General features: G+C 40.3%; 1 protein-coding gene across 1 annotated transcript in view; it reads right to left on the reverse strand.

Annotated features, from left to right (window-relative positions):
- The window catches only part of RASA3 (RAS p21 protein activator 3), a 278,927-nt gene that overhangs the window by 35,285 nt on the left and 219,272 nt on the right, over positions 1-24,370 (reverse strand). The window contains exons 8-15 of the mRNA XM_069757531.1: positions 22,738-22,814; positions 21,917-22,021; positions 16,798-16,951; positions 10,610-10,758; positions 9,595-9,709; positions 6,713-6,787; positions 3,968-4,091; positions 205-311 (exon numbers count right to left, since the gene is read on the reverse strand). Coding sequence (XP_069613632.1) covers positions 205-311; positions 3,968-4,091; positions 6,713-6,787; positions 9,595-9,709; positions 10,610-10,758; positions 16,798-16,951; positions 21,917-22,021; positions 22,738-22,814 — 906 coding nt within the window. The remainder of the gene's footprint in view (positions 1-204; positions 312-3,967; positions 4,092-6,712; positions 6,788-9,594; positions 9,710-10,609; positions 10,759-16,797; positions 16,952-21,916; positions 22,022-22,737; positions 22,815-24,370) is intronic.

Raw genomic sequence — 24,370 nt, forward strand, 5'->3', positions numbered from 1 at the left:
CAAAGTAACCTGTATAGAACTAGATTGTAAATGCAAAAGTATAATGTACATCAGACTGTTTTCCTAGAGGCTGTCACTTGTAATGCGTCCCCCACATCAAAACTGAAGTCTGGCACAGCATGTTCCTTGTGCACGGCAGGAGATGCACTCAATCAGTTCTCTGACACTTTGCTGAAGCTAACAAGGGTCTTTCAAGGCACTTACTGGGTGGTGAGGACTGAGCTGGAAAAGGTTAGGAGACAGGATGGCAGGTGCAAAGAACCGCAGGAAAATGAAGCTGCTCACAGCGGTATATCTTACATCAGGGTCGTCTGAGAAACAGAACACACAGTTAAAAAAAAAAAGTGACAATAGGAAAGAAAAGACTGAACATCCACATTTTGCACTGTAATACATCGACCTGAGCTTAAAAAGAAAATAAGCTTTTTTTCCCCAAAACTTTTTTCTAGTGTTGACAAATCAGGTCAATTATTTTTTTGAACTGTAGAAAACACTCCAAATTTGCCTGTTGAATCAACTGGAAGCAAAACAACACCACCCATACAGAATAATGATTTTTTTTTTTTTTTTTTTTTAGAAAAACCCACTTACAAAAAATCCAGTGAGAACATATCCTTACACCTTATATTATGTAAATAAACATACGGTATATCTAAAACATTGTGCTAGTTCTCCTTAGATAGACAGATATCATAATTGTATAATGATGTGGTCTTAAGTTCTTAAATGGGTTCATTTGTTTAAACAAGAAACTTTACAATTAACCTCTTCGAAAAAAAATCCTTCTGCTCTAAAGAATAAAGGAATTTTTGCATTCATAGCTTACAGTTTGTTAGAGGGCAGTTTGCGGGCTCCGGATAGCTGGATAGCTCTATGCTTTCATATTAGTGATAAGGTGTTACCCGAGCATGTTCGTGTGCCGAGTATCTTCTGCATGTTGGAAAAATATGTTTGAGCCTCAGCGGCTGCATGTCTTATGGCTGTTTAACAGCGCAACACATGAAGGGATTGCATGTTTGATAGGCATATTTTTCGAGCATGCCGAAGACACTCAGCACACGAGCACGCTCGCTCAGCATTCTTTCATATCCTCCTTGCCCCACTCTGCAGCGGGCCGGATTGCCGGATCTGACCAGTCTCAGTGACCCTGTGCTTCTCCCGTGCTGTACGGACAAAGTTTCCCTTGCTAGTAGTCTGGGAGGGCTCTCTGTATAGACCGTAGGAGTACCACTAATCTGAACTGAACCGTCTAGAACGGACCACCACTGGCAACCAAGAAGCTGGGAGGAAGAGGAGATGTGTGCTCTGGAAGATTTATCATTGGAAAACCCCTTTAACATCTATCCATCTAAATAGCAAAGACCAGCACGCTGCTAGTCCATAGTAATGGTGTACAAGAAATCCCGATTGTGGATTCTTTTAAGTATATTCCAACAACTTATCAACACTATCAGTTCTAACTTAAGCAAGTTTATTCACAATTGCGGCATTTCAGAATTCACATTGGGGCTGTTTTTCAAGCTGCAGTGTGTAGGATGAAACGTCACCATAGAATAAACTTACTTTAATTCATATTATCTGGATGTGCTATGAAGTTCATGGATCCTATCCATCCATTCAACCATCTCTGCCTCAGTTCATTGGGCTGGAAAGGGCCATAATCTTATTTAGGGGATTGGGTGGGTGGATGTTATTGCTGCTGTGTTGGCTCAAATTCATCATGACTTTAGAAGATCGATTCCAAACAAGATAGCAGGTCATGTTCTGTCTATGGCTCAGAAGTTAGAGGCATTTTATCACACTGGTGTTCTAAAAGCACAGACCAATTCTGTAGGGGTCTTCTGTGGTATTCACAAATCTTGCTCCTTACGTGCAGTTCTTGGTAACTCAGTTTTGATATATAAGGGAAAATGGTGGTGTTCACTGCAGGAAAGATACTCCTCTAATGGAAACAGAGGTGGATTCTGGATTGACTATTGTTATCTGATACTCAAGTATTTTTGTTTAAATAAAGGAATTTGTCACGGCTCTCCAATTTTGTTGCGGACTTATTTGTTTCTATACATAATAATTCAATATGCTGAAAGATTGAACAAGTTACCTCAGATACACCATGAATGACAACAAGTGACAATGAGGACCTACCAGAAGTTAGTTCTAAAAAATATGTATTAAAACAAGAACAACATTCCTTATAGAGGTTGTCTCAACTTCATAAATGGGCAAAATTACAAAGTGTTTGTAAAAATAAGCAACTTGCCAATTGACAGCTTACGATTGTAAAAATCCTCTCCATTCTCGAGTTTACTACTTGTTGCATAGGATACTGACTCCATCTGCAGTCTATCGCAAGTGTCAGGTTTTCTAGGCTTACACGCTGTGCACTTCCAGCTGTTTGCTGGATCCAGCCAGATTCAGTGCCCCTCCACTCCTCCTATGCTGCCTTTACATGCATCATGGGAGAAGGCACAGTTCAGACGAGCACCGTAAGCAGACCATCGTCCTGAACTGACAATCTTTAGTAGCGCACCACCCTCAGCAAGCCAAGAGGCAGAAGACCGGTGTGCTCCTGAAGAAACATTAGACAACCCTTTTACTACAAAATGTTTAATTTATAAACTTTATATGTTAGTTGGCAGAACTCACGGATTTTGGCAGAACTGGACAATGATTTTGATGTGACGGGAGTTTCCCGAAAGACTGAGAAGGATCTGGAAATTAGAAATTTCTATACCCAATTCTTTTGCTTTCAAGGACAATAAGCTGCTGCCAGAGGCAGCTTTTTCCTGTCCCAGTGTTTAACATACACCAACACATGGCCAGAGTGCTCATATGTATGGGAGAGTTGGGAGTTTCATCCAGCAGCTCGTATGTAAAATCAGCTTAGAATAAACTAAAAAGGGGTTATCTGGTATCTGGAACTATTTTTTTTTTTTCACATGAATTAGACTTGTAACTATCAGAGTACATAGAGTACTTTACATATAAGAAAAACGTGGATTTCTCTGGAATAAGACATTAGATTACATGACAAGGTATTATTTTATTCAGCTTCCTACGACCTACATATCCATATACACAGCTTAGGAGGGTTGATCTACTGACAGATTCCCTTTAAAATACAGTTTTATATAGTCCATGTGCACACGATGGCCATTATGAAGCACATTTAATAAGCTGGGTGGTATGCTCATTGGCTCATTTATTAAACTGTGGTTGGGCTAGTTTTCGGCTTACGCTGTGTAACCCATAAAGACACCAGAAAGTCCAATTTTCCATTGAGAGACATTTTAAACACTAGTTTGATGTGACTTGACAAGGAAACCATAACTTGTGTAAGACCTAGTTGCAGATCAAAGCATGTGCTACCAAGAAAGAGGAGCTTGAAGAGTTAATGAACCCAATGTCTGCTACCAGCATGTGAAACGCCCGGCTCTTTGGTTCCATTACAAAGACAACAATAATTTCTAGCGAGTCTGCACTTTAATACAGGCATATGATCAGCACGATTCAGAAGGAGCATATTTTCCGTCAGCTGGGGAGGCTGTACAAGCAGTACATACAAGGTTGTTATTTTGCCTTTCTCTTGATTTCACCACAAAGAATTTGCCTCGTAAGGTAGAAACAAAGGATGGACAGATTGAAGAACTGGATTTGTGTGGCTAGGTGTGGAGAATAACCGAGTAGGATTTTTATTCTACATCATGAACTCCTTCTGTGACTTTATTGGCATTCTGGTAAGAACACTCAGGAAATACATTGACATGGGCTTGAAACCACGCGCTTCTCAGAAACCTGGCAATGCATGAATGTGGACCTGTCGTACAGTAAGCTCTCAGAGTGTGATAACCCTGATAATCAATGCTAACGCTTCATTAGTCTCACATATTCATAAGAAGAAAAAAAATCATCCATAAGGTTAAAATATCAAGAAAAAGGATTAGCGATAATTCAAGTATCTACTTACCTTGGAAACGCTTGGCAGCAGACTCTCTTAGAGAGAAAAAGATGTCACACATAACAGTCGGACAACTGACTCCTGATTTTGTGATGACATTAAAAATCTGGTCTACATAATTCTTCAAGTTTTCCTATTAAAAAACAATGCAAAAATGTTTGTTGAAATTGACAGAATTTTAATCATAGAACAATAAACCCAAGTATGCTTCCACCTGGTGAGAAGCGCTATAGATATTTGTCCTGTGTTATAACAGCTATTACACTCCTATACTTAAAGGGGTGCTCTGAAACACATTTTTCTCATAATAAAAAAATCCCAATCTATTTAATGCCATAATCAAATCTATTTTCTAATACTTTAATTAAAAATTCCTCATCATTCCAGCTCTACACTTTTTTTTTCTTATTTTGTTTTCTAATACTTCCTTTTTAATAACACTTTTTTTGGAGAATCCCAGTGCATGCTGGGATACTCAAATGAAGTGTCACCAGGGGGAGAGGCTGATGTCACTGCCGCAGCCTCTGTCCCCTCCCTGAAACAAAGTGTCATTAATTACCTCCGTTTCAAGGGTTGAGGTAGTCCTTGTTCTATTGAGACCCTGTAACGAGCCTTGCCATATGACTTAGGATTTAAGTCATTCTCAAGATTCTGGTTTGGCTTTTATGCCAAGTCATATTGCAAGGCTCGCAAAAGGGTCAATATTGACTTTAAGGATTGCTACTTCCAATAAGTGGCACTAGAGTTTTAGTCCTCTTCCTCTCTGAAGAGGAAATTTGCACAGTAGATTCTTGTCACTGCAATATGCAAAGTGACAGTGCGCTCTCTCGCCGGCTCTGATCAGAATTAACGAGATGTCAGGAGAGCGCATTGTCAGTGCGCGTTGTAAAAATAGCAGTCGTGCAGAGAGCAGCACCGACTCCACAAGTGACGTCACTTGGAGGGCAGCGCTGTTCTCTGCAGACCACATATCACAAACACTTTTCAAGACAGGAAAAAAAAAGACCAATTTTTACTTTCTGACAAATTCATGAATGGAATGCGCCAGTTTGAAGAATTTGGCACAAAAACCTGCAATTAATACACAAGACAAAAATGGAACGCGAACTTTCCAAAAAAACAGAAAAAACAACAAAAAAGAAAATAATTAATAGGGCCAGTGATTCTACAGGTTTACAGGTCACTATTTGTTAATGGTTCTCAGCATTGTTAGTACATGTTGCTAGTGATTATTTGTTGCATTTATGGTATACTTAGTGGTTGTATATTCAGAATCTAAGATTAAGGGGGAAAAAACCAAAACATACATAACAAAAATTGAGACAGAACTACAGCACATCCAAAAAAGAATGTGTGATTCAAGCAACTTGTTCTTCTGGATTTGCTGGAGTGCGGTCTCAACTTTATTTTATTAAATAAACTAAAGGGTCTTTCTAAAAACATGTATCCTGGAAGGATTTTTGCTCCCCCCAACTACTTTAATGGTGGTTCACATCTGCATTGACAGTAGAAAACTGTAAGAATATCTATCTGTAATAAAGATAACTACATAAACAGGAAAAACAAGAAATTTATCTCTCCATTTTTTTAAATGGGGCAAGTCATAGAAGCATGGCACGACAGTCACTTTATGTAAATATTAGCCTTTGAGGTGGTTCAGTGGGGAGCACATTTGCCTTGGTTTAGAACCCAAGAAAGTGCAGTGCTTATATTCAGGAAATGTAGGGGTTACACAGGAAGCTGAAGTTAAAGGGAATCTATCAGTAGGATTAACCCTCCTCCTAAGCAATCTATATGGGCATATAGGTCACAGGAAGCTGTTTAAAATTAAACCTTGATATCTGCGATTTTATATTGTATTCCAGAGACATCCACGTTTTTCTTACATGTAAATGACCTGTTAAATCTATGGGCCGAACACAGCTTATTTTGAAAAGAAAAGGAGATCCTACCAGTGTGAACCAAGGAATGATGGGACACTTTGTTCTAATAATCACACACAGCTCTGCAGTGATAGCAGAACGCTACAGAAGTGAACTTTATCTCATTACACACACTTGCAGTTACACTTGTCCTCTCATAGTACTGTCAGCTCTGCTGCAGGGATGTGCCTAACTACAATCAGTATAGTACAGCAGAGCTGAATCTTGTCTCATTACAAACAAGCACATTTAGTTTTCTTCTCTAAGTGCTGTCAGCTCTGCTGTCCTGCCCTCTGCCCACACGGTCAGCCTGTGAGATAGAAGCTGAAGCACTGTGAGAGGACACCTGCAAATGTTTTTGCATTGAGACAAACTTCACTTCTGCAGTTCTGCGTTAGCTCTGCTGCACTGGGTAGGCTCTGCTGTATTGTGTTCTCACTGCAGAGCTGTATGTGATGAGAGCAAAGTGTCAGTCATTACAAGTCTCAGGGAGATCAGTGTCTGGCCCATAGATCATAATAGCACAATTACATAGAAGAAAAAGGTGGATTCCCGTGAAATAAGGTATTGGATCGCAGATATCAAGGTATCATTTTATTCATTTTTCTATGACCTACAAGCCCATATAGACGGCTTAGAAGGGTTGATCCTACTCACAGATTCCCTTTAAAACACCATTGACATTCAGGCTGAAAAACTGGTTTCTAAAAGATATGCCAAAACCCCAAAACAGTTGCTGGTATATTTACTAAGGTGGAAATGTCTGATATTAGACAATTTGTATTTGAATCTCTATATACTGTATCATAAGAATAAATACATTTTTTCTTACCTTGTTCGTTTCTAAGTTTTCACCATCTTTCAGCTTCACAGGATCAATCTCACAGGGTTTATGGAACTCACAGATCTAGGGAACACAAAAACCAGAATACTGAGAAACGTCAGTACTTAGCAATCTTTATCCTCCGGAGGGCGCAAGAATCTTGTGTTCCTCTACAGCTGAACTCCCTGTAGACTGATGGGCCTCACAGATTGTTGGGGCTGAGTCACTGTGAAAGGAAATGTGCGGTTACTTGTTGATAAGTCAGTGTCCCAGAAGATTATGGTCTCAGGTTGACCAGAGATGGTCTGAAAGGAGATACAAGCAGGGTGTAACCACCAGCTGGGTGACTGGATGTGACACTGCCACATATCTTATAAAGAAGGGATTATTAGCCATTTCCATATCATCTTTAACAAAGAAAAATAAAACAAATGAACCAAAAACTATAAAACTAAAGTTTTCCACAAACTAGTTATTTACAATGGAGTTTGAGTTCCTTTTTTTTGGGCTCTGACTGTTACAAAGCAGCACTCTGGGGCTTGGCAATGCATTGCTCATACAGATGTGTCATTATTGGGCCAGTAAAGGGGGAATACTGGTTCTCCTTAAAGAGACCACCTGAGTATGAAGTCTTACATGTAACGCACATACTTGGAAAACAGCTTTATTCATGCAATAAAAGAGCCGATTTGCATATTTTATTTTTCCAGGTGGCATCTATCAGTACGTGGAGCTGTGATCACGTCATCCAGCAGCACACTAGGTGATCGAAGGATGTGCGCGCAGCACATGATGTGTTAATGCTGCTTTCTGATAAACAGCTATAATTAGTGACATTCACAGTCGGGTCAGTTCAGATGGTTAAACAGCTGCCTGGAGCGTCACAAGACATATTAAACCTTCCTGTATAAAATCTGTGTTATCTGGATGGAACGGGAATAGCAAAAAATAAACTGGCGGTGTGTCCGCAACCCGGCCTGCAGTTATTGTCCATGTCACCAAACCCACAACTTTCTAGTGATAAAAATAGATTTAGAAATTTATTTTTTTAATGAAAAAAAGAAGCCAATTTTTTAAATGTCAAGAGAAAAGAATTCCTGTGGCTCTTTCCTGGAAATCTGTATAAAGCAGGAGGCGGCAGCTTACGGCTCTCTCCAGCTGCTGTTAAGCTGCAACGTCTGTTACAAAAAGCAAACATATTGGTGGTTGTACTTCAAGAGCCACTACGAAGACACAGCTTAGCCTACGAAAGGCGGCAGACTATGGGAATAGGTCACAGCACTCTTACGATAATCTCCAGAAAATGGCATGAAACGCAAAATATGTGGAGCTGTAAGAGAATGTATAGGCCCTTGGTGAAATAAATTATTTCTATATATTATATTTTATATATACACACACCGGTATATAAAAAAGTCTACCAAGGACATGTTCTCTTTCAATATAGAGGAGTATGTCATAAGAGGAGTAAGGCCTCTTTCACACTTCCGTCTTTTTGTTTCCGTCACAATCCGTCGTTTTGTGAAAAAAAAAACGGATCCAGCTGTTTCTGCTGGATACCTTTTTTCTCATAGACTTGTATTAGCGACGGACTGTGACGGATGGCGAGACTGCTACGTCATTACAGGTCATTGTCTCTCAAGGCATCACTGGGAATGGGAGCATCGCAAGCATTGGGAAGGCTGTGGGGGATGCCGGAACGTAAGACTATCACGATTTTTTATTTTTTAAATTATTTTTAACCTGGGTTGTGTGGTGTATGCGTTTTCGCAGCAGACAAACGTGGCGAAGACGCATACACAACGTGTGCACATAGCCTCCACGGATCCGTAAAAAAAAAAAAAAGACCTAGTGCATCAGTTTTTTACAATCTGCACAGGATCCGTCTTTTCAACATTTTGACGGATTGTGACTGATTGTAAAAAAACGGAAGTGTGAAAGAGGCCTTAGGAGTTATTCTAAAAGGCTGGGAGCACTGGATCCCTGCCTGAACCCCAGCAGTGAACAGGTAATTAAAGCAGGTTATCCGATTAAGAGCAGACATGGAGCGTGTATACAGAGTAATTAACAGGCAACTGTCGATGTTGAATAAATATTTGGGTCAGCAGTTGTGTATATGCTTTCCCTGGCAAACACTGTAGGTGTTAAAAGCAGAAGAGTCAATGCTTACTGTACATCTAGTGCAGCTGTTCTGTCTGTACTGCAGAGAGCACAAGGTAAAACAATATTTCAAGGTGTTTTTTTTTTTGTTTTTGTTTTTTAATTATAATTCTAGTTTACAGAATCCATGGACATGTCCATGATCAGGGAGCCTATTCACATCTGGTGGTAAAATTGCAAACATTTTGGTAGCGGGCAATCCACAGGAGCTCAATATCTCTCTGAATTATGGATATATCATTTCATGTGTGGTAAAGTATAGAACAGGAATGTTCAGTACGATGAGGGCCAAACTGATTCTCCAAGAGGTTTCTGGGAAAAAATATGACCCAGATCAGAAATGAGGGCTAGAACTGGATGAGAATAGAATCTAATCAGTGATCGCCCTCTCACCCCAGCGAAGGTGGGAGTGAGGGGTTTGGTAAGACGCTTTATAACAGGTCATCTTTGTCAAACCCCATGAGAAGCAATGAGCATCACAGATCTGTCTCTTTTTCCTGTGGACATCTCCGTCTGAAGGGCCAACGGTTCCAATTTGTAATTTCCCAGTTTTTTTGGGTGTGTAAAATAACAAATCTTGTTTGCAATCAATATTTTAGTTTGCCATAACATAGAAAGTGTTTATTCTGAAGGGATTTCTGAGAAATATATTGGGGTGTACTTATTTATGAGGAGCCCTTACAGTATATACACACAAGCCCGCATGCGCGCACGCACACACACCGGGTTACCTCATCTATAATAGGCTTTAGTGTAACTTGAAGATAATGCATTCCGGCTAGTTTCATGGTCTCATCAATGCATTTGGAGGTCAATGAATTCCCGCGGAAAATGGTATTTGGATCTCTGATGAAGAGAAGAAAAACAGAAACGATGACTGTATTCCATAAAAGAATTGGGCTTCCTCCAATGACTAGATAGCCACTTGAGGTGATGTTACTGTTACTCAGAACATAATTTCAACATTTAATCATCTAAACCCTTGAACGGGACTATGGCATGAATAATCTTTGTGAAGTCAGTCTTTCAGGATTTTTTTTTTATCACTAAAGTATAGATCTGGTAATAATTATAGAGATACCGGTAATTACATGTTATGCAAAATGTGTAATAAAGGATGTGATTCATGCTTTGTATAAAGGAATATCTCTAATTCACAGCGGATGACAGTTTGTGTTATATAAGGAATACAAGAGGATAATGGGGGGCCATTTGTACAACTGAAGTGACATCGCACTGACTCATAACCCAGTTTCCTGATCTCTACAGATACATTCCTATTAACCTTAGAACAATGACGACATGCGCCAAGGCTCAGGCTGGTACATGTTTACCAGAATTTACTGACTGATCAACAGATTTTTAACAATTGAAAATTAAAATATTTTTTTTTTTTACCAAAGTTTACCCCCAATACAAAAAACACACATATAAAGGACGATTTCCATAATAACAGGTTATCCCTTATTCATAAGATAGGGAATAACTTGCCGATCACTGATGGAACGACCAATCTGAGTTGTGGGACCCCAAAATAGAGCTCTATATCCCGGTTTTGAAGGAAGAGGAGGTGAGCATGCTCAAATTCTTTTCTGTCCAATGAATAGACCGGAGGCCGAATGTGGGCACCTCTGCTCCATTCAGGATGGGGCTGCGGGGTGGTTCCAAAGTCCTGATCTCAGGGGTCCCACAGATTGGGTCATGATTAGGACATTAGTCATTATCAATGATAAAATTGCTACTTACTGTGTTCTGTTCACTTCAGCGTTGGCAATGGCGCTGATGAAAGGCACAATCTTGCCATAATGTAAAAAAAGACGGACCAGAGGTATTGCAGCTTCCTGTTTTTCTCTGCAGACTTCACCCAACACGTGTGCAGCAGATGCTGAAACAGGCTGAAAACATTGGAGACAGGTTACAGTTTTCACATGGCGTGAAGATAAAGCTGATGACAGTCACGGCAGACTATTCAAAGCAATAGCATGTCCTGTACTGCCACGTCATGGAGCCGTCTATTGCCGCATTAGTATGTACAAAGTGTGAGAAGCATCAACAAAGACTGAATTCAGGGAAAAAATGTCCGATCTGCTTAGGTATTATTGGCAGAATGGGAGCTAAAGACATTTACTAGAGGATATACATTATTATAAAGGCAACGGTCAACTGCAGATAAATACGGTAGTGTTTAAAGGGGTTATGCCCATGTATAAAGTTAATTAATTTTAATCAATAGATCTTGGAATAATAGTAATTTCCACAATTGGATGTGATTAAATAAAATGTCCCTGTGCTGAGATAATCTTATAAATGTGCCCCTGCTGTGTACTGTGTAATGGCTGTGTCTGACCGTGCAGGAACATGGTCTGATCATATCACAGCTCCTGGGCAGGGAAGACACAAAAGAGTACACAGACAGAACCAGCTGTGATCCCATGCTGTCCTGTGAGGCAAAACATTTATTTTTAAAGGTATATGTTATATCAGCGCAACTCAAAACACGGCAAAAGTAAAAACAGTGTATTGTTAAACCATGAGCAAAGGGATGTTAAGCACTAGAAATTGCCTTTAAAGCAACAAGAAAATGTGCATAAATGGCCAACAGAATACACACAGTGAAACAGCAAATACTTTTTTTACTGCATAGAAAATATTATATGATAATTTTGTGTCGTTCCAGTGGAATGGCAACACATATAACATGGTGCATATCACCAGGTAATGTAGAATGATGCCATAAAAGAACCAGTGGTTACCCACTGGTAATACTAACCTACAGCTCTGGCAAAAATTAAGAGACCACCACATCAAAACCCTGTCATGGGCAGCCCAATCTCCAGACCTGAACCCCACTGAAAACCTCTGGAATGTAGTCAAGTGGATGATGGATAGTCAAGGATTATATATATATATATATATATATATATATATATATATATATATATATATATATATACATATATATATATATATACATATATATATATATATATATATATATATATATATATCCATTATATTACTATGCAATACTTTTATGATTTATTATTCCAAAATTTGCTCTACTGTAGTATTACCAGTTAGCAACCATTTATCTACAGTACACTGGTGGACACAGAAAAGGGCCCCTGTAAGAGCAATATATGAGAAATATGCAATTCAACAGCTCAACTTAATACACAATTCTACCTGCTTTGGAGGTGTAAATGGGTCCCCTTATATCTTGGGCCCCTGCGCGGCTGCACCAAGGTCCTCCCCTGTACCAGTATCTTTCTAAACATCATTCTGTATTACTTGTTGATATGCTCTTTGTCATATCAGTCGCCGTTTTACTGTAACGGCTCAATTTTATCTTATAATTATAAATATTTGATATGCTATATGCAGTTAAATAAAGATTTTATATTTTACCACATGTATTCTATTGGCTATTTATGCAGCCAATCAACAAGCTCTTTCGGTGTGGGCACTTCTGGCCCTATCACAGCCATCCGTTATGGGGCTGTGATTGGCCGCAGTAGCATGCTAAAATTAAAATAAATATGGTTTAAAAAAAAACGACACGAGGTCCCACCTATTTTTGATAAGTGCAGGTAAAGCAGACAGCTGCAGGAAACAGTCATCAGCTGTCTGCTTTATTTAGGCTGGTTATCAAAAGTAGAGGCCCGAAACCGTTTTTTTTTTTTTTTTTAAAGTATTTAAATAAATAATTTAATAAACGGTGTGGGTTCCTGCTTATTTTTGATACCCAACCAGTCAGTCAAAAAAAAAAAAACACTACATACTTACATTCCGGTGTCTGTCGTGTCCCCCGGCGTCAGCTTCCCTGCACTGTGTCAGTGCCGGCCGGCCGTAAAGCAGAGCACAGCGGTGATGTCACCGCTCTGCTTTACATCCGGCGCTTACACAGTGCAGGGAAGCTGACGCCGGGGGATGCGACAGACACCGGAATGTAAGTATGTAGTGTTTTTTTTTTTTTACATTTACAATGGTAACCAGGGTAAACTTCGGGTTACTAAATGAGCGCGGCCCTGCGCTTAGTAACCCGATGTTTACCCTGGTTACCCGGGGACTTCGGCATCGTTGGTCGCTGGAGAGCTGTCTGTGTGATAGCTCTCCAGCGACCACACAATGACTAAACAGCGACGCTGCAGCGATCGGCATCGTTGTCTATATCGCTGCAGCGTCGCTTAATGTGACGGTACCTGTTCACATGTCCATTTATCTTTTCTGTTAGTGTGTTTGATTTAGAATAGATAAAAATAAGAGATAACTGGAATTAGCATTGTGTGCATTCCTTTTCAAACATAAGCAAAGGGGCCCCACTAATTCATATGGGGTCCGCCTGGTTTCCATTTGCTGTCCATTCTTTTGGAAATAAAGAAATCGAAACCAGATGGACTCCTTATAGAGCAGTAGGGCCCCTCAGCTTCCATTTGAAACAGGAATGCACAGGATGCTAATATGTGTTATCTATTATATGTGTCTATTCTAAATGGAAAAGATAAACAGACATGTGAATATGGCCAAAGGTGGTCTACTAGGGACAGGTACATGTGCTCTGCAAAGAGAACTGCAAATTTTTTTGCATGCCCTTATCAGATGCTCCAGTGCCCCCCACAGCAGTAGCCACACCTCTTCGAGTAACCTCTTCACACATGAATGTAATATCCCTATCCTTTCCCTTGCTGTTTGATAAAGTGCAGATCAGTGATCAATGGAATTATTAGCCAATGAGCCTGAAAATGGACAAAGATGGTGACAGACACTGAGTGGGTAGTTTACTATTTCTGTGTAGAAGACAGCAACACAACAGCTTTGTGACCTACCAGTTCCGGCTCGAAGATCTACCAGTAGATAGCAACCTAATATTTTTGCTACTACCATCATGCAACGTATTCAGAGAAACACAAAATTCTGACAGCAATCACCTGCATTTTTCTGTCAAATTTATAAATAATGGTTCACTTTATTTTTAATTCAGTGACGCACTACTATGTCATGAGGCAGCTACGGGCAAAGAACCCCATGATGCAAAAACCTCCATTACTATAACGGACTGATAACCCTATTTATATAAAGGAAGAGAGAAGAGAAGGAAGTTCTATGCAATATGGTTTGCCAACCAGGTCATTAACAGTCTTGACACAATATGACAGGCTACACCCTGCATGACCAATTGTACTAACATGATCTGCTGCCAGTTTCAGGTGACTTTTCAGAATAAGCCGTCATGAGCATATATGAGGAGTAACAGTATTATTAGCTATTGCAAGACAATTATTTTTAGCAGTTTTACAGACAGATTTGTAGAAAGATTTAAGCAGTTTAAGCTGCTTCATTGACAATTACTGAGCCCTCAAAGACGTTTAGAGAATCCAGGTTGGGACAATCAAGTCACCTGGCCTCATACATCAATGAACTGTCATCTTCCTAAGCTTGTCACTGCCTTCTCACTGTGGGTGCCGGCCAAAAGCAGGGAAGCCACTTGTGGGGGTACTCGGCCCTGGAAACAGCTCTAATCACGGCGAGTCGGCGGAAGGGTGAGAATGCATTTTTGCACCATCTTGGGTAATTACTGGGACTGTTTTGTATGCTATTGTGTGTTGGTGGTTCAATAAATAATTGTCACACTGTTTACCCTCACCCTGTGTTGTCGGATTAGTATTCTACCTACAAGAGACGAGGCGTTCAGTGGCATGAGCCCTGGTCCATGCACCGCTCTGCTTTCCGGCCGCTGTGCTCACAGTCAGTACAGGAGGAGTGCAGAGAAGCAGAGCGCCGGGGACAGACAGCGGTAGGTAAGTATGTAGTGTTTGGTTTTTTTTACTTTTACACTGGTAACCAGGGTAAACATCGGGTTACTAAGCGCGGCCCTGCGCTTAGTAACCCGATGTTTACCCTGGTTACCCGGGGACTTCGGGATCGTTGGTCGCTGGAGAGCTGTCTGTGTGACAGCTCTCCAGCGACCAAACAGCGACGCTGCAGTGATCCGGATCGTTGTCGGTATCGCTGCAGCGTCGCTTAATCTGAAGAGGCCTTAAGTCAAAGGTCTGCCTGTTAGAGTGTGTGGGCCTAAAAGCAGATGACCTGAAATGTGTTGTCCAGTGAGGTTTTAAGAGGCAAAGCTTTCACGTGTAACCATGGGAAGTGGATTTAATCTGTGCTGCTGAATTCCCCTTAAGGATCCAAATTTGCAGGAATGAAGAAAAGTGATTTATTGCCAAAGCGTTTCAAAGTCATTGTCCTGAGGAAAGAGTCAGATTGACCTCGAAACGCGTTGAACCATTTTTCTTCATTCTTGGTTTTTGGATCCTTATTAGAATTCAGCGGCGCAGATTAAATCCACTTCCCATGGTTATCCCTCACATATGCTCGCAGACGCGGCAGCAGCAGGTATTTTTGCATTATTAGATGGCCATAATACAATTGTTCCCCCACTGTATAACTTGGGTACGGCCTATTGCTCTCTGCGTTTTTTTTTTAATCAATTTTTAGTGTGTGTCATTTCATGAAAAGTGTAGCGAATCGCTTATGAAAAAATGTTCGGTTAAAAAGAAAAGTCATAAGGTCTAATAGTTGAGGGTTTCCTTTTTTGCCAAGGAAGGAAGGCCTGGGTGTGTCAAATTAAAGTGTGAACATGTTAGTTTTTCTGCTCACCACAAGATTCAATCGCTCAGAAAACCACAAGAACTATTTTTCAAACTAGGGGTTGCAGAAGGAGCAGCAACACCCACCACTTTTACCTTCAGGAGGAAATATCTGTTAAACCTAACTTCATAAAATTTGTGGTAAAATCTTTCATATAATTGATACACTGCTTTTGCCAACTACAATCTTTGCAAACAAGGTGGATTTATTTCCATAAGGAGGTACAAATTCTCTTAAACTGTTAGAATCTTGCTTCTTAACTGGAATGTACCATTAGAATACGACATTTTATTCAAATCAGATTCTTCTTCTTTGTTTTAGAGGTGCAAATTGTACTGCTGAGGGTCAAGATCAGGCATGATTGCTTAACAGGGCTATACACATTAGATGACCGCCAACTGAAGCAGATGACATTATCCGAACAACTAATGTGTATGGAGGTTTTCCAACTCGGACTCAGACTTGGATTTCAACTTGGTTGGTCCTTTGTTCTCAGAGGAGATAAGAATCCAGAGATGTTCTTGCAGTGACCTATTCCCATCGGCCTATTGAGAACATGCTCAGCCAAGCGTGCATGGGTATGGGGGGTGGTGATCTCGAGGATTTGCTTTTGGCTTAACTAGCCACAGTATATGCCCACCTTAAAGGGTCACCAAACTAATCACATAGCTGTTTTATGTAGAAAATGCAAAGTCCATACATAGCTTCCTGACCATATAATAATTACACATCAGTGAGAAATCTGACGTTTCATTGTAAATAAATGAAGATGGAGATTCACAGTGGGCAGGTCAATTCCCAGTGCACTTACCCTTTGTTTTATTACCCAAATAGCTCTACCGCTATGAACTTGATTGGCAACTATTAAGTGCTGCTAGGTAGCTGTTATAAGAAGGGCTAAACAGGTGTCATTAAAGCACATGGTGATGGAGTTAGGAGCGGAATAATCAGGACCAGTGCCTGGAATCAGTGCAAACATTCTTACTAATAGAAAATCCATATGCGGTCATGGTTTAACGCAATTTGTTTGGTCATCCTAAAAAATTTTGACAGGATTCCATTTAACATATCAATCCATGGTGTTGAGTGGGAATACATATTTTACAGAAGCAGTAATAATTACGACATTTCTCTTTCACTTTACTCCCATTCATTTCAGCAGTCATAAAGCAAGGGCACCTTGCTGTACTATTTATACACGTTACTGGATTGGCGAATGGAACTTGTGACTACATACATACAGCTTATTAAATAGGCTACCATGAAATACACTCCCTTTAACTAACCTCAACATCTCCAGATTTTAATAAGAGGTCCCTGAGGTCATTGTAGTACTCGCTGGAAAAGACGTGATCTTCAGTGTAAACTACATTGAGCCTTAGTGAGCCGAGATCCTCAGGCTTGCCCGATTTGCCATTATCCCTGGGCTGAAGCAAGTACCTGACAAAGAAAATCAGCTATTACATTTCCATGAGATATATACTATATATTACACACACACGTTAAAATGAATACATTATAATATTTAATACCTTGCAAATGATGGCATCTCACTTGGTATTCCAACATTATTAATCATTGTAGGGTAAAGGTCCCTTGGACAGAGAACTGTAGCATGGCCATATTAAAGAGTATGGGGCTGTGTTACAATAGCAAGAATAGGTTTTATACTCAGAAAAAATCTTAAATGCTCCACAGGGCAATGCAACCCTTTCCCTTCCAGTGATTAGTAGCAATCTCAGAAGTCAAGCCCTCATCATTCAGTAAAGATGGACATACACATTCTATCAAAAGTTTGGACACACTTGCTAATGCGATGGGTTTTCTTGTTATTATTGAAATATGCCCACTGTAGATTCAAACTGAAGGCAGAAAAACCAAGATGGAACACAAGTGGGAAGAAGTAGGAAAGAAACACATGTTTAAAAAATCCTCAAATTTATTAAATCCTAGATTTCTCCAACTACCCCTCTTTAACCCTAATGGTAGCTTTACACACACTTGGCATTCTCTAAAGCAGCTTCATCAAGTAGCTACAAGGAATGGATTTCCAATGGGGCTATTCAACTCATCCCAAACCATCGCAAATAAGTTTAGATAAGGGTGATGGTAAAGGCGGTGGCATCTGACACTACATTGTATCCCTCTCACTCTATTTCACATCACATAGCCCTTACACAGCCTGGAGGTGCGTTTTAGGTCATTGTCCTGTTGCAACACAAATGGTGATTTTACTAAAGGTACCGTCACATTTAGCGACGCTGCAGCGATCTAGACAACGATGCCGATCGTTGCAGCGTCGCTGTGTGGTCGCTGGAGAGCTGTCACACAGACAGCTCTCCAGCGACCAACTAAGCGAAGTCCCCTGGTAACCAGGGTAAACATCGGGTTACTAAGCGCAGGGTCGCACTTAGTAACCCGATGTTTACCCTGGTTACCAGCGTAAACGTAAAAAAAAACAAACGCTACATACTTACATTCCGGTGTCTGTCCTCTGGCGCTCTGCTTCTCTGCACTGTGTAAGCTCCAGCCGGAAAGCACAGCGGTGACGTCACCGCTGTGCTCTGCTTTACGGCTGGCCGGTGCTTACACAGTGCAGAGACGCAGAGCGCCGGAGGACAGACACCGGAATGTAAGTATGTAGTGTTTGGTTTTTTTTTACGTTTAGGCAGGTAACCAGGGTAAACATTGGGTTACTAAGCGCAGCCCTGCGCTTAGTAACCCAATGTTTACCCTGGTTACCAGTGAAGACATCGCTGAATCGGCGTCACACATGAGATCCAGCGACAAAATAAAGTTCTGGACTTTCTGCTCCGACCAACCATGTCACAGCAGGATCCAGATCGCTGCTGCGTGTCAAACACAACGATATCGCTAGCCAGGACGCTGCAACGTCACGGATCGCTAGCGATATCGTTGTTAAGTTGGCCAGTGTGAAGGTACCTTTAGTGAGAGCCAGATGAGATAGGATAGGTTGTTGCACAACAACCACCCTGGATAAGTGTATCATGAATTTGGAATAAATTGAGTGCAGCAAGAGCCCCCATAGCATCATACTGTGAAGGAGAAAATGTCTAATGAAATCAATTATTAAACCTTATATAAGTCAGTTCAGATATGGTGTAGCAAGATGGAGTCTGTTTCCTGATCAGCAGCACACTGGAAGAAACTTTTGGAATGTGAAGACGTCGCTGGGTATTGGACAATCAACTGAATACCATATATGGAAGTGAAGTTGGAATGAACCAGAGTGACACTAAAGGTACCGTCACACTAGACGATATCGCTAGCGATCCGTGACGTTGCAGCGTCCTGGCTAGCGATATCGTCCAGTGTGACAGGCAGCAGCGATCAGGCCCCTGCTGTGCTGTCGCTGGTCGGGGAAGAAAGTCCAGAACTTTGTTTCGTCGCTGGATCTCCCGCTGACATCGCTGAATCGGCGTGTGTGACACCGATTCAGCGATGTCTTCGCTGGTAACCAGGGTAAACATCGGGTTACTAAGCGCAGGGCCGCGCTTAGTAACTCGATGTTTACCCTGGTTACCATCCTAAAAGTAAAAAAACAAACGCTACATACTTACCTACCGCTGTCTGTCCCCGGCGCTGTGCTTCTCTGCTCTGGCTGTGAGCACAGCGGCCGGAAAGCAGAGCGGTGACGTCACCGCTCTGCTTTCCGGCTGCCCGGCGCTCACAGCCAGAGCAGAGAAGCACAGCGCCGGGGACAGACAGCGGTAGGTAAGTATGTAGCGTTTGTTTTTTTACTTTTAGGATGGTAACCAGGGTAAACATCGGGTTACTAAGCGCGGCCCTGCGCTTAGTAACCCGATGTTTACCCTGGTTACCGGGGACCTCGGGATCGTTGGTCGCTGGAGAGCTGTCTGTTTTGACAGCTCTCCAGCGACCAAACAGCGACGCTGCAGCGATCCGGATCGTTGTCTGTATCGCTGCAGCGTCGCTTAGTGTGACGGTACCTTAACTGTTCAGAAGTTGTGCGACCTCCCCCATTTCCTGTTTCTAGTATCATCCTTTGTTCCGAATAAAGCAGTTGTGAGTAAGCCATCGCTGAGAGAGGCTGTGTGTATCGTCTCTGTGAATCTGATGCATTCTTAGCCTCTAAGCTAGCACTCAGCTTATATTTGGTCAGGTACAAGCAATCATATTGATCTCACTTAAAGAGATCACCCTCACAATACCTTCCATGCCATCTTTCACAGTAGGCACCACACATGTAGAAACCATCTGCTCACCTTTTCTGGGTGTCACAAAAACATAGTGGTTGGTACCAAATATCTAAAATTTTGGCTCATGAGAACACAGTACAGATGCCAACTGATATAATGTCTAGTCTTTGTTTTGCTTGGCCCAAACAAATCTCTAATGCTTGTGTGCCGCTCCTCAGTAGCAGCTTCTTTGCAGCAATTCACCTATAAAGGCTTGCTTCTCACAGTTTCTTCTGGTCAGTTGATGTTGAGATGTATTTACTACTTGATTTCTTTGCATCATTTATGACAATTCTTGGTCTTTCTTTCCTTGGGTAGTCCTCACGAGAACCGGTTTCTTTATTGTGATTGATGGTTTTAATGTTCATTTTAAGCCATTATGGGTAACAGACTGATGAAGCTGTTTGAGAGAAGGTCATGGGTGTGGAAAAAAGGGTACTTTGAGGAATCAAAGATTTAACACATCCAGATTTTTTTTTTCCAAACTTTTTTTGCTCCTTATTTTCATGTGTGTCCCTTTGTGGCATTGCTGCCTTAAGTGTGAATCTAGAATGTGCACATTCAAATAAGAACAAAAACCATTGTATGAGCAGGTGTGTCCAAACTTTTGACAGTTAAATCATATAAATTCGGTGGATCTCCTGACTATGTTACACGTATAAGAGCTTCCTGACTCCATAACTGCAGATGTTAGGAAAAATAAGGATTATGTATGTCGGATTTCACTATGTTTGATCCTTTGCGCTCTAAGAAAATAAGGTGCCCCCATTGAAATGACCATGCATGTTTAGTCAAGCAGATGGTGTCAAGGTTAAATATCCACTAGCAGCTATCTTACATGTATTACTGACTTAATGCATGGGATAAACCATGAGTTACTGATGCAGTATAAACCTTCTAGCCCCCAAAAAGAATATACACTATATTAAATGTCATGCTTTATATTGTAGTTCCATTATGTGAGTCATATTTAATGAAATTACCATTACCAATTTAAGCCATCTTTATGGTACAATGGCGACACCCAATGACAATCTCTGACAAAGTGACAATGACATAATCTGCAGACACTGCAGCAGACATTATTCACTAGTTGGTTTAGATTTTGGAAACTGCTTCACCCCAATAAAGAGGTTTATTCACAGAGTGTCCATCCCCCAGAAACAGGAATGTTGGCATCTCACACTGATGTGTCCTCTAGGATTGCGGTAGTGAATGCACAAGCATGAACATGCGAGAAACAGCTGAGTCAATGAAATATTGAGATATTGGATATACTAAGCATGCCCAGGAGGGAAGGCACATAACTACTGGAAAGGTTTATTGGAAAGGATAGAGAGAATCATCACCTGGGTTTATTGTGCGCTGCTTTACACAAACAGATCCAGACATGTCTATACACTATCAAATAAGCATTACACACTATCTCCATTCACCTTTTATTCCATCAGATGATGAAAAACTACTATTATTGTCCGCTATGCATAGATGGTATTGTTTTTGACAAATGTGACCATCACACTTTTTAATCGAAGTGTGATCCTATAAATGACTCCAAATATTTCACAAGGAAATAGGTTTTAACATGAGCAAGAGAGAACCAGGCAACAGGGCATTTAAACAGTCCGCCTATGAGCACCATTCTCCAGATGAATGTGATATTACCTTTAGTATAATTTAGGAGAATATTAAAAAAGTCTCAGAAAAGTTTTGGGCCACATTGAATCTTGAAGTTGTAGGCCATGTGCATTTGTATATTCAACTTCCAGCTTCACTCTTGCGACAAGGAAAGACAGAGAAATGGAAAGTGTGACTCCACCGTTTTACAGATTGCAGCAGCAAGGTGCATTCCGATGTAACAACTTGTCACCTACCCAAAGGATAGGTGAAATTCTCAGAGACTGGAATATGGCTTTAACAAAAAAAAAACTAGTAGAGCTTTTAAAAGTGGAATGAAAAAGCCATATAACGCTTACTTCATTTACCATGATTATAGTGCATTAAAAGCTGTCATTTCAAAATGATGGAACCTGTCATTTTCTGCACCATCCACTGATCTAATATGTAAGGAATACCGGAAGAACCACATGGGTGTAAACTCGGCAAAGGAAGATGAATCAGACCTTTTGGACTGGTCCAACAATTCTTAACAAAAATGAACTAACTGAAGCTATAAACTACATACCATGCTTCGTAGCAGCTGGATTGTCGTAGGACCTTCAGTGGAATTTTAAGTTCTCCAAGAAACTCATCTCCAAACTTTAGATTACTAGCATTCCACAGGTCAACTCTGCAGAGGATAACACAGGTTATATGAAAATAACGTAATAATAAATATTGGAATAAAAAAAAAACAGTGAATGCAAAATTTGATCCTCTAGAATAGAATCTAATGTACATAGGACCATACGAACAACGAACAACGCTGCCAATTCATCTACTAGCAGTGCATACAAATTCTCTAAGTCTCAGACTGAACCCTGGCTAGCTTCCAGTCTTTGACATCACCTCTTGCAGATAGATTTCCTCAGCTGCCAGCTCAGTCATAGACAGAGGGGAAGACACGATATCAAGGTTCAATGACTTAATGACAGTAGTTTCCAATCCTTTCTACGCTCTATGAATGTTGTAAAATAACAAAGTGCTAAGGTTTATTATGATATGCAGATAAATGACAACACATGAATTAGAATGTCTATAACATGATCAGGCAATATAGCTTACGTCTAAAATAAAAAAAATAAAAAAATTCACGCAAGGGCAATACAATAAAGAAGCCAAGGAAAATGTGGGACGGTCTTCAACATAGTCTATAAGAAGGAAGAGATGGAACTGCCAAGAATGTTTCTGGCTCAAAGTTTTGGTTCTCAATATCCAACCCCAACAAACCTTTACCTGGAAGGGTGCGAACAAAATTAACAAGATGAAAACCATTTAGGACATATTTAATTTACACAGCACATTCATACACTTCATAATTAGAGTTAGATGATGGGACACATCTACCTTATCTCCATTTTGTCTACATCATCCTCTTCTATTTCAAAGTGGGATTTTTTGTTGTAACTACTGGGCTTTGTCACCTGAATATGAAAAGAGGAAAAAAAATGACAAGTCAAATGTGTCTCAAAATGTCCAGAACAATACAGTGACTTACGTGATATAATTCCGATAATTAAATTATGAGAATGTCACAAAATCATAGCTATACTTCTTATTACTAATACTTTCCATAATACCAGGTGCAGATATACTGCTTCCAACAACGAAAGGTCTGATACAACTAAATACATTTCATTTGATTGACTATATTGGGGTCCAACAGATTTACATCATGGTGTTCCTTCTGCATAGGTGAATTATTTAAAATGACTCTTATAGTAGATAGAAAGATAGTTTGAGATACCCTGGACTGATCCATCTCAGAATAGTAAAGGGATGCCTCAGGCTTCAGAACATACATGCTGGTAGCCATGCCGAAAGGACTGAGGATCAGAGGGACTGAACCAGAAAAGATAAAAAAGGAGAGTGTTTGAAATTAGCGTTATGCATTTATTCTGAGGTGGAGGGTTTCTCTAATTGGATTAGGGTGCATTTACTAATCAGTTTTTCACGTATGCTTGCTGTCACTTTTTTTTTTTTTTTTTTTAAGCAGACAGCACACAAACTCATTTTTTTTTAAAGCTTTGGACGAAAGATTTAAAAATTAAATGGAGACCTGTCCTATATTGGTCCAATGTGTGCCCAAACTGGCCCATTCTAGAGTATTGTTTGGTAAAAAAATAAAATAAAATAAATAAAAAATGGACAGCACACAGATACCATCCAAGTTGAATCCTTGTGATGTATTTTTTTTTTTACTGATTGCTAGAAAATGTCTTAGAGACTTTTTTTTTTCATACTAGCAAAAGTGATGATATACGGCTGTAAAAGCATATGGACCAGAAAAGGATGACATTCGGATCTAGCTCTAGTACACAGACTAAAGTAAAACAAACAAGAAAGCCCACAAAACTAAGGTGTATTACCGTTGTGAATTACTACTTACTTTTACAGCCCAAGTAAGGAAGTAAAAGTGCTACATGAATTATCAAAGATGCTGAACAAATTGACACACCTTAAAGCAGAACCACAACAAGGTCTTCTAGTTAAAGATATAAAAAAATCTAACCACAGTTGATAATCTCTTTTTCATGGGTGTGGTAGGTGTGGGCCAAATCCTTTTCTTGTTTTTGCAAATCTAATAAGAAGGCTGTTATGAGTAAGATCATCTTCCACTTCAATATTTGAAGCTAGAGAAAAACATCAAGTGATAGACAAGTTTGGGAGGGTAAATGAGCCAATACATATTGCCCACTGAAACTAACGGGCACCTACAGTATGTAATACTAATGTAAAAGGTTTTTTTTTTTTTTTTTAAGTATGAAAAAAAAAAGATGTTTGTAGTGGTGATCAATGGTCCTAAGTGTTTGAGAGGGGGCAAGTAGGTGACTCCTATTAACTCACATGCTCTAGTACCTGGACTGCAGAGTAAGAATTAGGGCTCATGCAGATGTCCATGGATCTATGACTGCAATGCACATACTGGCCACGGATATCTTGACCTGAGAACAGCCTCACAGAAATACATGAAGCTGTC

The sequence above is a fragment of the Ranitomeya imitator genome, chromosome 3 (assembly GCF_032444005.1).
Source record: "Ranitomeya imitator isolate aRanImi1 chromosome 3, aRanImi1.pri, whole genome shotgun sequence".
NCBI classification, from domain to species: Eukaryota; Metazoa; Chordata; class Amphibia; order Anura; family Dendrobatidae; genus Ranitomeya; species Ranitomeya imitator.